This window comes from Motacilla alba, chromosome 20 (genome assembly GCF_015832195.1).
Source record: "Motacilla alba alba isolate MOTALB_02 chromosome 20, Motacilla_alba_V1.0_pri, whole genome shotgun sequence".
Lineage (NCBI taxonomy): Eukaryota > Metazoa > Chordata > Aves > Passeriformes > Motacillidae > Motacilla > Motacilla alba.
Window position 1 is genome coordinate 5,884,356 of NC_052035.1, and position 15,522 is coordinate 5,899,877.

The 15,522-nt window shown below is 58.0% G+C and overlaps 1 protein-coding gene across 4 annotated transcripts in view; it reads left to right on the forward strand.

The window, feature by feature from the left end:
* The first annotated feature begins 741 nt into the window (after nucleotides 1-741).
* The window catches only part of PLCG1 (phospholipase C gamma 1), a 44,497-nt gene continuing 29,716 nt past the window's right edge, over nucleotides 742-15,522 (forward strand). For all 4 annotated transcript variants that reach the window (XM_038158563.1, XM_038158565.1, XM_038158564.1 and 1 more), the window contains exon 1: nucleotides 742-1,033. In XM_038158563.1, coding sequence (XP_038014491.1) covers nucleotides 832-1,033 — 202 coding nt within the window. In that variant the 5' untranslated portion in view covers nucleotides 742-831. The remainder of the gene's footprint in view (nucleotides 1,034-15,522) is intronic.

Below are 15,522 nucleotides of genomic sequence, written 5' to 3' on the forward strand. Positions count from 1 at the left end.
GCTGTGTGGCCCACGGGGGACCTGCGGGGTGCAGGGTGGTCCCCCGGGCGTGCCATGGGGTGCGAAGTTCCCCGGTCCCCCAGGCGCGCCGTGGTGCGGAGGGTCGCGCGGTTCCCAGGCGCGCTGGGTGGTCTGCGGCACTGGCACCCACCACGCAAGGGGTCCTGCTGGCCTGCTGGGCGAGGACACTCCGGAACCCCGAGCCCCCGGGCCAGCAGTACCGGGTGCGTGTCCCCCCGAGCCCCAGCACCGTGTCCGTGTCCCCCCCCGCGCCCCAGCACCGTGTCCGTGTCCCCCCCGAGCCCCCGGGCCCCAGCACCGTGTCCGTGTCCCCCCCCGCGCCCTAGCACCGTGTCCGTGTCCCCCCGCGGACCCCGGGCCCCAGCACCGTGTCCGTGTCCCCCCGCGGACCCCGGGCCCCAGCACCGTGTCCGTGTCCCCCCGAGCCCCAGCACCGTGTCCGTGTCCCCCCCGAGCCCCCGGGCCCCAGCACCGTGTCCGTGTGCCCCTGAGCCCCCGAGCCCCAGCACCGTGTCCGTGTCCCCCCGAGCCCCAGCACCGTGTCCGTGTCCCCCCCGAGCCCCCGGGCCCCAGCACCGTGTCCCGGTCCCCCCGCGGACCCCCCGCGCTGCGCTGCGCGCCCGCCCCCCGCGCCGGCAGCGCTCCGCTCCGCTCCGCCCCTTCCCCTCCCTCCTCCCTCCTCCTTCCTCGCTCCTCCTCCTCCTCCCTCTCCTCCTCCTCCTCCTCCTCCTGCTCGGCTCCCCTCCCGCGGCGGCGGCGCGGGGCGCGGCGGGGCTCGGGCGCTCCCGCTCCCCTTTGTTCGCCGCGCCGATGGCGGCCGGGCCGGGCGCCGGCCCCGGGGCGCCCAGCGAGGCGGAGGCGGCGCAGCTCTGCCGCAGCCTGGAGGTGGGCACCGTCATGACCCTCTTCTACTCCAAAAAGTCGCAGCGACCCGAGCGGAAAACTTTCCAGGTGAAGCTGGAGACGCGGCAGGTCACCTGGAGCCGCGGCTCCGAGAAGGTCGAGGGCGCCGGTGAGTGCGCGGCGGGAGCCCGGGGGAAGGGGCGCCGGGGCTGCGCCCCCGCGGGCGGGGCCGGAGCCCTCCCGGAGCCGCCGCTCGGGGAGCGCCGGGGCTCTGTGGCGACAAAGAAAGAAAATGAAAAATAATGAGCCCCCAGGCTCGCCGTGCCCGGCATCTCGCCGCGGGGGCGGAGAGGGGTCGGGGTCCCAGCGTGGGGCCGACCCCGATCGCTCTGTGCGCGGGGGATGCGCGGGGGATGCGCGGGCCGGTACCGCCGCTGCCCCCGCCCAGCGCCGCCTCCCAACTTTCCGCATCCCTGCTCGGCACCAAACTTCCCCTGGGATAAACGAGGTGTTTTCCCGGGTGGTGCCTTGGCGAGCAGCACCTAAGGGCTGTAGGGAGGCTCAGAAGGAGGCAGGATTAGTGTGAGTCCTTTTGCGGTTGCACCTCGGAGCAACAGATGAGACCAAACGGAAAAGGTTAAGCAGTAGGAAAACCAACCCAAAATATTGTGCTGTAGTTCCGTCCTTTTCTCCGTTGCTCTGTGCACATCAGCCCGAGGGTGATGGCCCGGGGTCAGGTGAGCCCCGGCTTCCTGTGCTGGATGGGGACAAGGAGGACAGGGGAAAGGAGGCATAAGAAACCTGAGTGTGAAAGCAGGTTTCTTATGCATGGGTGTAAAGTGGGAAGGGAGTGAGATCTGGCATGCTTTGCACTCTTAAACTTGGTGTTGGTTTCCCAGCTTTTCTTATATTGTCCTTCCTGCCCCTGTGTGCACCAGCACGAGGACAGGGTCTCTGGTCTGTGTGGGACATGAGGAAGAGGGGACGTGCACGAAGGCCAAGTGGTGGGAGAGCTGGTGCTGGCCGTGGCACTGCCTTCCCATGCTGAGGGATGTGGCTGAGGCCCAGCAGGGCCAGGGGCTTGTCATCTCTCCTGGCAAGTGCTGTTGGTCCAGGATGGAAAGCTGGGATGCTGTTAGTCCCAGGATCTTAGAGGAGGAAAGGGCATGGAGATGGTGGCCACATCTCTGTGGCAGGTCCACAAAATGCTGGTTTGGGGTTTTGGTTTGCCCTGAGACCCTTCGAGTCATCTGCCTTCTGCCCTGAGGTGTGTGCAGGCAGATCTGGAGGGAGCCTTGGGCTCCTTTAGCATCATGAGGATGTGAAGCTCCCCCATCTCTTTCCCAGAATGGCCTCTGGGAGCAGTGAGGCAGTGTGAGAGGGAGGAGAGAGCAGCATTCTATTGACCCTGGGCTTAAGTTGTTCTTAAACTCAGGCAGAGCAAACGTTGGTTTTGCTGGGGAGATTCTGGTCTGAGGCAGAGCCCACAGACCACGTGCCCCCATGGGGGACAGAGGTCCCCACTGATGTCTGCATGGGTGGCTGTTCCTGGGGACAGACCTAGGTGTGTCCCTGTAACCTTTGGGGGAAATTTAGAGAACTTCAGCTTCTGTACCAGAACTGTGGGCCTAACAGTGATAAAGCCATGGCTGCAAGGAATTCTTGTGCTGTGCAGACATCCAAGAGCAGTGAAAGCAAAGAGAGTGTCCCAGGCACCGAGATGATTGTGTTTCTTTTAATGTCACAGAGGAGAATTCTTTGGGGCTTCTCTGCTGTGCCACAGGCAAGGGGTCTGGCTGGTGATTTTGGGCTCTGGGTTCCCCACGTGTGCCTCCCAAAGCTCGTGGTGTTCCCACACTATATGTGACCCTCCCAAGGGGCCAGGTGGGCCTTGCTGGACACAGAGGACATCAGGCTGAAGAGCTGCTGTATCTTCAGCCCCATCTCTCTGATGCCATGTGCTTTCCCCATGGCATCCTCTCTCACCAGAGCAACCCACCCTGTCCCTAGTCCCCTGCTCTGGTGTCACCCAGCACCCTGAGCTTGCAGGGCTGGGAAGCAGAGCTTTGCTTTAGCACTTCCTGGACAGAACTGTGGGGCTCCAGCTGGAAATACCAGCCTGTGTACACAAATAGTGCCTGGGTTTCTAGGCAGGCAAGGCAAAGCCGTGGGATCGATGGCCAGCAGTACTAGGTTCTTGGCCAGCTTCCCTATTTTTGTCTGGATGTGCTTTCTGGGCGGGAAGAGGATGCCTGGGAAAAGCCAGGTGTGTGACAGCTCCACTTCATGTGGCAAATACACCAAGGTATTCCCCTCCTGGCTCATCCCCTTGAGGTGATTGTGGTGGGAACCAGAGGGGGAAGTAATCTGGAGTTGAGCTCATCACTTTCGGTGCAGGGTGGTGTCAGCCGTGGGCAGTGAGTGATGCAGCTCTCCCCATGAGGACAAGCCATGCCAGCATAGGGAGCAGTAGGCTGGGGCTGGTTGGAAGACGGGGTTTTGCTTTTGGTGGTGGTTCTGGTTTGGCTCCATCTTGCACTATGAGGGAGTGGCCAGCTGTCAGGAGGTGAGATGTTCCTTCCCGTGGAGCAGCATCTGCACCAAACGGTGTCTGGGGACTTACAGGTCAAAGAATGCTGTGTTCATGCATCACTAATGGATGCTCCTGTGTTTCTTGAGAGCTGGAGGCCACCAGGAAGTTCTAGACCACCCTGGATACACGTTAATTGTCTAAGTAGGAATGATTCTGGGTTTTTATCCATTTCAGAACGGGTGAACATCCACAGTATATCACATATGGAGGTTTTGGGCTCGGGGCGTGTCTGTGTGGATGGAGAGGTCTGTCTCCATGGTCACCAACTATAGAGGATCTGTGCTCCTTTCTGTGCCCCTGGTGGGTTGTGCAGAAAGGAGATGTGTATTTGTCCCAGGGAGGGGTGGGTGAGGACGGCTCCATGGCTGACGGTGTTGGGAAGAGCACAGCCCCCGTGGCTGCAGCTTGGGAAACTCCTGTTGCCTGGTGGGCAGTGCATGGAGGGACAGAGGTCAGCTGGCTGATCTGCAGGTGGGCTAAAGCTGCAGTGTGCCAGGAGGAGAGGGCTCTGGGCACAGCCACTGCCCTCGTTCCTCAGTTGGTGGTGCTCATTTTGGAGCTTTGCCATCACTGTCAGAGGTGTTGTGGGGCAGCTGCTGCCCCAGGATCTGCCGGGGCTGGTCTGTCAGTACCTCTGATCTCTGCTGAACTCTGCAATGGGCAACCAGTTCTTTGCCTTAAAAACATTGTTTGGGTGGTGCTTGGCTTTCTGTGCACACTGATGTGGAGCTTAGAGGGGAGCAGAGCCTGAGCAGGCTGAAGGTCACCCCACTGCTGGAGACAGGTCCAGGCAACCCCTGTGCCCTGTGCCTTCAGTGCCTCAACAGCCTGGTGCTGTGGGTCTGAGTTCCCTCTCTCTGCCGTGCTCAGAGGTGATGTGCCACCTTTATTTCAAGTTACTGAAGCCAGCGGGGTCTGACTGGCCTCTGCAAGGAACTTTTGGCACTTAAGGACGAAGGTCTCTCTGTGCTTCACCCTCTCCTAACAGCAGTGGGGCTGGAGCAGGGGGTGCTGGCTGGGGAGGAGCCGGTGTAGATGTGGCACCTGGTGGGCCTGGCAGTGCTGGGCTGGTGGTTGGACTGGATGGTCTTGGAGGACTTTTCCTACCTAATGATTCTGTGAAGGGTTGGGTGGCATCGCCACACGTGCTGTAGATGGTCAGGTAACCAGCTGGCCTCACTGGCCACCGTGAAGCTGCCCAGCCTTGTCTGCCCATGAGCCAGGAGGTGCTGGGGGACAGAGAGCAGAGGGCCCTTGCTGGTGTGACAGCCCCTCCTGGTGCCCTGCTCTGTGACCCTTGTGTAGCGCTTTGTGAGCGCTGCATAAAGACACTGTGTGTGTCCCCCACTGTCCTCCGTGAGCCGCTCAGGCACTGCAGGGCCTCCAGCCAGCTGGGCTGCCACATGAGAGCCTCTTCTCTTGGACAGGACCCTGCTCTCCCTTGGGCTCTTCAGCTCACTCCAGAGTGAGGAGAATCTCCATCAGCTGAGGGCTGGGGAGGGGGGGTAAGCTCCCCTGGGCAGGAAACCTTTCCCTTTCCAAAGCAGTTGCCTCCTTCTCCTGTACTTCTTCAAAACTGTGCAAAATGCAATCCTGGTTTGTGCCAAAGGAAAAAAAAAAAAGTCTTTTTTTTTCAATTAATACTTATTTTTATTCATAGGGTTCCAGCCAGGTTTAATTACCAACATATTGCTTTCTTGCTAATAACTCAGCAGAGGGCCTGGCTGCTACAATAGGAAGAGTGCTAATAATTTTCTATTCTTTTTGTTAAGCACCCAGAGCAAAGTAGAGCCAATCCCTCAAGACAGTTGTCTTTTATGCATTTATTTTCTTTTAAACTTCCTGTGTTAACTGATTCTTTATTTTTAATAAAAAAAGGTCTTGCATTCTTACCTTCTCATGCTGGGGGGGTTATAGGCCAGCTTCAAATTGAACTGTTTGCCTCGAAACACGTCAGAAAATTCAGAGAGTTTGCTCAGAGAGTGAGCTGAAAATTTGGAGCAGATGTTTGTTTTATAGGGGAGAGAGAGGAGAGAAAAAAAAAAAAAACTACCTCACAAAAACCCTGGTTGCATTCTTGCTTTCAGTGAAATGAGTTCAGTCCCTTGGAGGTGGAGAAAAGCCATTGCCTGTGTAAAAGAAAAGAAATGAGCTGTAAAATATTAATGCAAAGTGGCTCTGAAGTGTGGCTGGTACTCGCCTCAGCCGTTTCAAGCACCAGCCTCTTTCATTAGTCCACTGGGGCACAGCTTTTTTAATTATGCTTTTTTGGGGCCATTTGCTTAAGCTGAGGAGCTTGGAGCTCTTAGATCCAGAAATGGTTTTCCAGGGTAAAAATTACTTCAGAGTGAGCTCCTCTTGGGGTGCAGGATGGCTCCTGCACTGGAGGGTCCCCTCCTGCTCCTCCAGCCATGGATGCAGGATGCAGCCCCTGCAGTGGGCAGGATTGGGAGGAGGGAGCTCCCCCTGAGGTGCCTGGAGCAGGGGGCTGCTCCAGGGCTGGGGTGGGAAGGGGAGAGCATGGCTTGTGGCTGTCAGGATGGTTGAAGCTTCCCCTGCTGACGCTCTGCCGTGGGAGCTACTTGAGGGCAGGTTTTTTGTGTCCCCCTTCCTGCCTGTGAGGGTATTTGTGCTGCACACAAAGCAAGTGAGCTCTGCTCTGCCTTCACCTCCAAACTGAAACAGCCTCTCCCCTCACCTCACATCCCTTTGTCATCCCATTTTTACTCTTGGTAGCATCTTCCAGGAAGGGCAGGTTAGAAAGCCCCTCCCCATGCAGTAAGACATGTTGCCTCCTCCCTTGGCATCTCAAAAGCTGCTCTGGAACCTGGAGAGCAGCTGGAAGCTGGCTGGTGTTTTCCTCTGGTACCTGCACCCACGTCATCCGTCCATCTGGTTCCTTCCTCTGCCAGTCAGCCACGTGGCAGGAATTGGCTTATGGGGCTCAAGCCCACTAATCACAATGTGCTGGAGAGGTTTTGCGAAGTGTTGGACTGATTATTTCTCACCAACATCAAGGGGCTGAGTTTTTCAGGGCTTGGCTTTCTCCTTGCCATGGCTGGACACCACGTGTGGCAGCAGGAGCACCTGAGTGGGCTGGATCTGGACATCTGGCCTTGCAGAGCTGATGCCAAGAGGTGCCATGCTCAGCTCAGCTCCATCACCTCCCGTCACCGGGGGCTGTTCTGTTGTGGGATTTTATAGAGGACTTCAATGTGCCCCATGTCCACGCTGAGGAGCTGAGCCAGCAGCTGCCAGCCCAGCCTGGGATCTGCCTGCTGCTCTTTGAGCTGCCTTGCCTGCACAGGGGGATGGTGGGGATGGTCATCCTTATCTCAAAGTTTGCTGGCTCCTTATCTGATGGCAGTGGCTGCCCTGTGAACTCCCCCAGGACATGCTGGCCTGTCCCCGTGTGAGCGGGCCTGTAACTCCTGCATATCTTACAGATTGCAGCCACAGGAGGAAAGGCTCTGCAGCTGAAGTCCCCTGCCCTGAGCAGCCCGGAGGTCCCAGTCCCCAAGTGCTGCGTGTGGCAGGGCAGGCTTGGCCAATGAGTTATCCGGGAGAGCAGACTTGGTGTAAATTCTGTGCTCCTGGGAACCTGGGCACTGCTCTTGGGCTGGGAGCTTCCCCTCCAGAGAGCACGGGGGCAGTTTGTCCTTGTGGAGCTGACCCACGTCAGAGTGCTGTGATGGCAGCCCGGCCAGGGTGTAAAACTTGGCAACACTGGGAATGAGCAGGAGCTCTCAGAATGGGCCTTCACTTGTGGCTGCCTTGCAGTTTTGGCTACATCACACACGCTTCTGCTGGAGTTGCAGGCCTGCTGATGAGCTGCTGCAGCTCAGCCGGTGGATGGCAGCTTCAGAAGCTGCTGGAAGTGGAACGTGTTTGATTGTGTGTCCAACTCCTGTGTCTCTGCCAGGTGGGATCCTGCTGGGCCTGACAGTGTGTGCTGAGCATCCCGTCCAGGCCATGGGACAGGCTGGCAGGAGCTCTCTTGGAGCTCAGCCTGTGACTGCTGTCCTGCAGGGCTGTAGGAGCACCCCGGCACCACTCTGGTGGTGGGCTGTGCTCTGGCAGGTGAGGGGCCAACAGTGGCAGTCTGTGCTTAATGCTGGCTCAGCCAAGAGCCAGGCTGGTGGCTCTGGGCTCAGAGGTGTGTGACAGTGGCTCTGGGAGCTGTGTGACCTGGCAGGGCTGCAGCCAGCCCCCGGGCTGTGTCCCTGCTCCTGAGCTGCTGCGGGTTTTGTGAGACCCAGTGTAAAGCTCACAGTGAAGGAGGGTGTGGGGAGTCCAGGAAGAACTTGCAGCGTGTGGTGAGGAGGTGTGGGCCTTTGAGCACAGAAAACCCCAGCAGCTCTGGGTTTAAAACCATTGGCTGCACCTTACCATACAGTAGAAGGAAATGGGTGAAGTCAGTGGAGAAGAATTTTTACTTTTCTAGTGTTCTCCAAGGCTTAAGGGCAGTAAAAATCAGAACATTTTGCAGCTCTTACAATGCTTTTGAAAAGTTCCCCCCCACATCCCCCCTCTTTCCCCTTGGCCAAACAGGCTTGGTGAGTGGATGGTGGAAGATGGTGCTGGACCAGAGCAACTAGAGGGATACCTGTCCACAGAGGGATGAAAGGAGCCAGCAGCTCTGGGTGTCCCACAGATGTGCAGCAGCTGTGTGGAGAGGGCTGTGTGCTGCCTGACATCTGGGGATGCTCACAGGAACCTGGCAGGCTCCTCAGCTCCCTTGGTCGTGGTGGTTGCTGCTGCTGGTGTCCCATGAGAGATCAGTCCAGCCTCTAGCCCGTCCCTGGCAGTGGCTGTGTCCTGCCTGTCCTGCCTGGCTGATCTCATGGCTTTTCCTGCTCAGCTGTTCCAGCAGCGTGGTTTTGCTGCTGGAGGTGTTACATCAGGCTGTGGTGGGAGGGTGTCTTCCAAACCAGGGAGATCCCTTAGGACAGCAGCCATTCCTAAAGGGACTCTGTAGTGCTGGAAAAAGCTGTCCTTCCAAATGGTTTTAATCTTTAAGTTTTGAGTATTCTTATTTTGAACAAAGTTCTGTTTTACATGGAAAAAGCTTCCTCACTTTGATTCCAATGAGAAACTTCCTCATTTCTGAGAATTTTCAGCCTTTCTGGAGATCCCCCAGCACTTGGAACTCTAGGCCAGGACTAGATCCTTCTGATCTGCCAGGCTCATCCCCCCTGTCCCAGGTGTCCTTATCTCTGAGCACCTTGCTGCCTCTTGATCTGTCCTTGTCACCTATTGAACACCTTGATACATGGGATGGCAGGAGGATTCAGCATTGGGAGCACCCTGAGCACCCAAACAGCCAGGGGCTGATGTCTCTAGCAGAAGCTGGCCACACTATGGCTGTACAAGTCAGCAGAGCCTTAGGATGCTGCCAGCCCTTTAGGATGCTGCCAGCCTACATTGTGAAAGTCTCTGTCATTTTCAAACTGCTTTTTAGCTCCATCTCTGCTGTCCCTGTGGGCTGGTGGCTCTTTAGCCTGATCTGGGGTCCTGAACTTGGCTGGCTGGGGAGCCATGGAAAGCCTCTCAGAATCTGGGATGAACCTCTCCCTTGTTTTCCTCTGCAGGTCCTCCCTTCTGTTTGTAAACATCTGTGGCTCTGAGGTTTTGGTCAGTCCCTTCTTGTGCTGTCAGGAGGGTGTCCCAGGGCATCCCTGGCTGTCCAAGCCAGGCAAACCCATGGTGCTGGTTTAAAATCACCCCAGGGAAGGTCATGGTCCAGCACATCATCTCCTGTGGTGTGAGGTGTTGTGCTGAGCTGTTTGCCCACTGGCCTTAAGGATGCAGTGGCCAAAAGCCACAGCAGAAGGGGCAGGACTGTGACTTGCAGGTTGTGTTTTGTCCCCAACCCATTACAAACACATTGATTTTCCTTTTCTTGGAATATGACTCTTTTTTTTCCTGCCTTGACATGTGGAATCCCAGGGCTGTGCTGCCTTGTGTTTGCAGCTCACCCCCAGCCTTTGTCCATGTGGGGGGGTGTGCAGGACTCCTGCCTTCCAGTCCTGGTCCTTTGGGATGTGACCTATTGGCTAAAGCATCTAAGGGACAAGGGCTGCCTTTTCTGCTAGCTCCAAAGTCCATCCCCCAGGAGCTGGGTGTGTGGTGTGTCCCCTGCACAGCCAGGACCCCGGTGCCTGGAGGGATGGCTGCAGGAGGGCCACTATGCTCTGGGTGACACACAGCCCTGCTGTGGGTGCTCTGCCGCCTCCTGACTCTGGGAGCTGCTCCAGCTGTCCTGCTCTCCATCTTTGCTGGAGCTCCTCTGATTCCCTCTGGGGTATCCTGTGCTCCTCTCCTCCTGGGATCCTGTGCAGAGCTCCATCCTGCTCCCTTGGAGCATCACCCCGTGGCAGGGCCGCACCAGCCAGGGCTGCAATGGCCACATCAAGGGCGGCTGTCCTGTCCCTGCAGGCTGGGCTGGGGCTGTCCCTGCAGGCCGTGCTCGGCTGTCCTGTCCCTGCAGGCTGTGCTGGGCTGTCCTGTCCCTGCAGGCCGTGCTCGGCTGTCCTGTCCCTGCAGGCTGTGCTGGGCTGTCCCTGCAGGCTCGGCTGTCCTGTCCCTGCAGGCTGTGCTCGGCTGTCCCTGCAGGCTCGGCTGTCCTGTCCCTGCAGGCTGTGCTGGGCTGTCCTGTCCCTGCAGGCTGTGCTCGGCTGTCCTGTCCCTGCAGGCTGTGCTCGGCTGTCCTGTCCCTGCAGGCTGTGCTCGGCTGTCCTGTCCCTGCAGGCTGTGCTGGGCTGTCCCTGCAGGCTCGGCTGTCCTGTCCCTGCAGGCTGTGCTCGGCTGTCCCTGCAGGCTCGGCTGTCCTGTCCCTGCAGGCTGTGCTGGGCTGTCCTGTCCCTGCAGGCTGTGCTGTGCTGTCCTGTCCCTGCAGGCTGTGCTCGGCTGTCCTGTCCCTGCAGGCTGTGCTCGGCTGTCCCTGCAGGCTGTGCTGGGCTGTCCTGTCCCTGCAGGCTGTGCTGGGCTGTCCTGTCCCTGCAGGCTGTGCTGGGCTGTCCTGTCCCTGCAGGCTGTGCTGTCCTGTCCCTGCAGGCTGTGCTGTGCTGTCCTGTCCCTGCAGGCTGTGCTCGGCTGTCCTGTCCCTGCAGGCTGTGCTGTGCTGTCCTGTCCCTGCAGGCTGTGCTGGGCTGTCCCTGCAGGCTGTGCTCGGCTGTCCTGTCCCTGCAGGCTGTGCTCAGCTGTCCCTACAGGCTGTGCTCGGCTGTCCTGTCCCTGCAGGCTGTGCTGTCCTGTCCCTGCAGGCTGTGCTGGGCTGTCCCTGCAGGCTCGGCTGTCCTGTCCCTGCAGGCTGTGCTGGGCTGTCCCTGCAGGCTGTGCTCGGCTGTCCCTGCAGGCTGTGCTCGCAGGGACGCCGGGCACAGCAGCTGCCTGAGAGACTTTTTCCTGTTTACTTGCTCCCAGAAATGCTGATGGTGTGGTGATTAAAGGACATCCCCCTGCATGTGCCAGTGCATCCTTCATCCCTGCTGCTGCTCCTCCTCACCTGTGGTGCTGTAATCCCCAGCCCAGCTCAGATAACGGGGCTGCTGAGGTGGGGGCTTGGCCATGCTGGGGGCAGGCAATGTCCAAGAGGACTTTCACCCCCTTGGCTCCCTGCCCTGGAGATCTGCGCCCCATAAATCTGCTTCCCAGCTGGCAGGAGGTGGGGCAGGGGCTGGCTGGGTTTGTTTGCTGAGCATTTGGACACTGCCTGTCAAGGTCCTTCTTGGTGTGAGGCTCTCGTGCCCCTGGCTCATCAGAGCAGAGCACGGAGCCTGCTGCCTCGTCCCTCCAAGCTCCTGAGCTTGGATCCTTGCCCTCAGACATCACTCACCCACCTCTGGCTCCTCTTGCCAGGATTCCAGGGCACTCTGGATACCCTCCTCCTCTCCTGAGCTTGCAGTCCTTGTCCTGTTGATCCCTGCCAGCTCACAGCCCTGCTCAGCTTCAGAAGACCAAAGAGCTGTGTCCCTGGTTCCAGCGCAGACCCCCAGCACTGCCAGGGCAGTGGGCCGTTGGCCCTGCTTGTCTCTATGTCCCAGCAAAGCAGCAGAAATTGATTTTTACTGGGGTTTTTTTTTCCCCTCTTCTATGTCTCACATGTCCTGTAGTGCCTGGTGTCAGCCTGTTCTCAAGGTCTTGCTGCTGGTTGGATTATTGTCCCTGTAACCTGCAGCAGCTCAGGCTCTGGGGCACGCTCTGAAGAGCTCTAGAGGTGAGGGAATTAAATTTTTGGAGCATTGATACGTCAGGTTTAATGTGAACCATGGGGCAGGTTGGAGTACAAACAGGAAGAGGTCTCCAGTTCTGGGGACCAAATAAATCCCAGGTGAGGTAATTAAAAAAAAAAAAAAACAGTCCCAAGTGGTTTCACACCATCACCATGAGCTTCTGCTTCTCCCCCATAAACTGAAAATGCTGCCGTGTGGCTTGGGCAGTGTCTGCTCAGAGCCTGGACATCTTCAGTTGGAAGGTGCTGTAAGGAGTGCCTTTGGCTGGTTATCCCCCAAAATCTTGCCTTGGCACTGGAAGGTGAAACCAGCCCGGGGGTCCCATGGAGGTTAGTGCAGATAGAGCAAATCTGGTGGAAAGGAGGAGGAGAGTCACTGTTTCCATTTCTAACCACGCTGGGACAGGTTTGATTTCACCTGCAGCTGCTCTGGTGACTTTGTGTCTGGTTTGTGGTGGGGTGGAGAATCCAAGGAGGAGGAGGTGACAGGAGGAGGTGCTCCCTGCATTCAGTGGCTGAGATGCTCCAGCCCCTGGGCCTCTCTGCAGACAGTGGCACACGGGGAGATGGAGGGGAGGGCACACATCTGGACGTCCCATCTGTGCTCTGGCAAATACTCAGCCCTGCCAGTCTCAGAGCAGCTTTTGAGTTGAGCATGGGATGGAAGAGGCCAGGCTGTTGTGGTGACCTTGAGCAGCTCAGCAGCAGATGGGATCTTCATCCCATCCTTCTCTTCCCAGTGTTGCCCTCACACTGCAGAGTTCAAGCCCTGGTAGGGACAGGGACAGGCCACTTCCCTGCTGCCCACGGAGGGTCCTGGCCAGCAGGCTCCTCTGCTGTAAATCTGTCATGGAAACTTGATTGCGTCGTCTGGGTGAAAACTGCGTCACAGCACGTGAACATCACTGACATTTGCTGCCCCTGGGACAAATCTTTTCTGTCCTTGGGTTTTCGCTCCTTGCCTTTGTGCCCGGTCCTGGGGACAGTGCATCCAACTCTTTTCTCCAATTGCTTTGTGACAGGGCATGACCCCTGGGCATGGCAGTTGGGAAGGCGCCTTCGTTGAGTGCGGAAATCCCCAAAATGCTCCAAGGAGAGCAGAAATCCCCAAAGTGTGCAGAAATCCCCAAAATGCTCCAAGGAGAGCTTGCTGCTGTTGGACACTCGGGTCCCCAGATCCACCTCTGCCAGGCTCCCAGCTGTCAGGCTGTGAGCTGTGCTTTCAGAACTGCTGCACTGCCACCTCTGCCCCTCTGTCCTGCCTGCTTTCTGCCAGTCTGCTTGGTCCCATCCCAATGGCTGGCTGAGAGCCTGGGGACATCAGTGACCCTGTAAGGTCCAGGAGAGGGATGCAGAGACATTGCAAGGAGGATTCCCTGTTCAGCCCTTCCGTGAAGGACACCTGCCCAGAGAGCAGCTCCCTTCAGCCTCTCAGCCTCTTCCATGCTCAGACACAGCCTGTGTTGATGCCTCATCAGTCTGTCCCTGCCCACCTGGGGGTCTCCTTGCAGCTGTAAGGAGATCTTCCCTGGAGGGAGGAGGAGTGGCAGAGGCAGGAGCTGTGCTCACAGATCTTCATCCCATCCTCCCTCCGGTTTATTCGTTGCATTTCTCCCCCAGGCAGGGCTGAGGGGGATGGAGCTCACCATGCCGTGCAGAAGAAAGGTCACCTTGGGGGTGGATTGTGGAGCCTTCCCTGGGCAGGCTGTCCAGAGCACCAGTGCTGAGCTTCCCCTTTCCAGATGAGTCAGTGGAACTTTGTGCCTCTCAGACAGGGAGATGACTGAAGGGGCTGTCAGGCTGCCACCAGCCTGATCTCATCTGGGACAGGGACACCAACATCTTCAGAGCAGCATCTGTGCAAGCAAACACTGGGGCTCTGCCTCAGCTGGAGCAGCTGTGCCTCTCTTTGGGGTGGAACTGTGCTCCCGTGTCCTGTGTGGTGACAGTGCAACAAGTCCATGGCTCTCAGAGGTGCCAGCCCTGCATGTGGCAGTGGGTACAGCCAGCAGCCCTGGGTGCCCAGCTTGGGATTTGGTACAAAACCCCACAGCTCCACAAAGACAAAATTTCCGTGGAGGACAAGAGGGAGCCCCAAGGCATTCCAGGATGAGGATTGCTGGAGCTCTTGCCTGGCATTTGCCATCTACTGCCTGTCTCCTTGAGCTCCCCACCACTGGCTGGGAGGTAGCAGCATCCTGCTTTGCTCACTTGGAGCATCAGCTTTGGTTTTTGACACATATTTTCTTGCAGCTGAGGGTGAACAGGAGAGATGTGCTGATGATAACAGGTCAGGCAGCTGCCAGCCCACAGCTGCCTCTGGTTCTCACATCAAGAGGATGTTCAAGAGCTCTCAAAGGCCACCTGCATGAGGCTGATGCTGGCAAGGCAGCCTGGGAAGAGGCTGCTGTGCCCTGTAGCAGCAATGCCTAGGCAGGACCTCTGCCTCCCTGCTCCAGCCCCTAATGTGGGGTATGTGTGGGGTGGAGGAGGGGAGGTCTGGTCCTCACATCCTCTCAGCAGCATCTCCTAATCTCCCTGCACATCTCCTGCAGCTTCCTCTGCAGGTGATAAGGATTTTGTGGGGGGAGACAGGGGAGGGAGGCACAGGAGCTCAGAAGCCACAGGCCATGTGACTGGGGGGCACAGCAGAGGCTCGGGCAGGCAGAGGCTCGGGCAGGAAGCCCCGGTGCCCACAGAGCAGCCAGCATGTCCCCATGTGCCCTGTGTGGGCTGCCCAGGGCACGCTGCTGTCCCTGCTGCCCTCTGCCCCTTCCCAGGTGGTGTTTGAGCTCCCTGCCGCATCCTCTCACCCCACACTGAGTGACAGGATTGCTGAGAGCTCAGCCAGGATCTGAGTTGGGATCCAGGCTAGCCCGTCACCCTGGCTCATCAGGAGCTCCCTGTTGTCCCCTCTCCAGCCCGCTGAGCTGTTTTTCCCCCCAGCATCTCCCCTCCCCTCCCATCCCATCTGCACGGGTGTTGCTGGCACTGGGGTAGTGATACTGAGACTTCACAGCAAAATCCAGTGGCTTGGAGCAAAAAATCCAGTTTGCTGATGGAGGTGAGATGAAGCACCTTGTTAGAGCAACCTGAGCCACAGCTGAGCAGAGTCTGGAGGGGAAAATAACTTTGCCTGCTTCTTTTCCTGAGGCAGAAGTACCACCTGCATGTTGTAGCAACAAGAGCAGTGGGACCCACTGATCCCCTGGGCACCAGGGTGGCTCCTCCCTGGGGCAACAAGGGAAGTGAGAGGATGTTTTATGTGGATTTGAGTAACTGAAAGGGCTGAGTTGCCTTTTTAGTTTGTGGGGGTGAGGGATGCTCTGGGGCACAGGGTGCTGCTGCTTTGGTGATTGTTGGCCTCTGTGGATGCCTCAGCCGTGCTCCCTGCCCTCTGGAAAACCAGTTAAGGTCAAATGAGAGGCCTCAGCTGGTTTCTTGTTGTCCTGTCTGGGTAAGCCATCTGCTAATGGCACTGGCTCTTCCTGTGGAAACCTGATAGTGGATGCTGAGCAGCGAAGGGGATGTGGTAACCTTGGCTGAGCAGGGGTGCTCCGTTCAGGGGTGCTCCGTTCAGGGACGTTCAGTTCACTGTCACTCTGCCTGCTTTGGCCTTGTCGATGAAGGGGAGCTTGTGGCCTTGAGAGGTTGAGCAGTTGTCACTCTGAACACCAATATTAACGTGACGTGCACTCCTGATAGGTTGGGCTGAGTGCTTGGCTTCCTCTGAGGGGGATGCAGAGGGCAGGACTGCCCTTGGTATGCTCCTTGTGGGTGTCACACTCGTGTCCCAAGAGCCACCCTAATTCCTACCCTGTGCCAAAGCCCA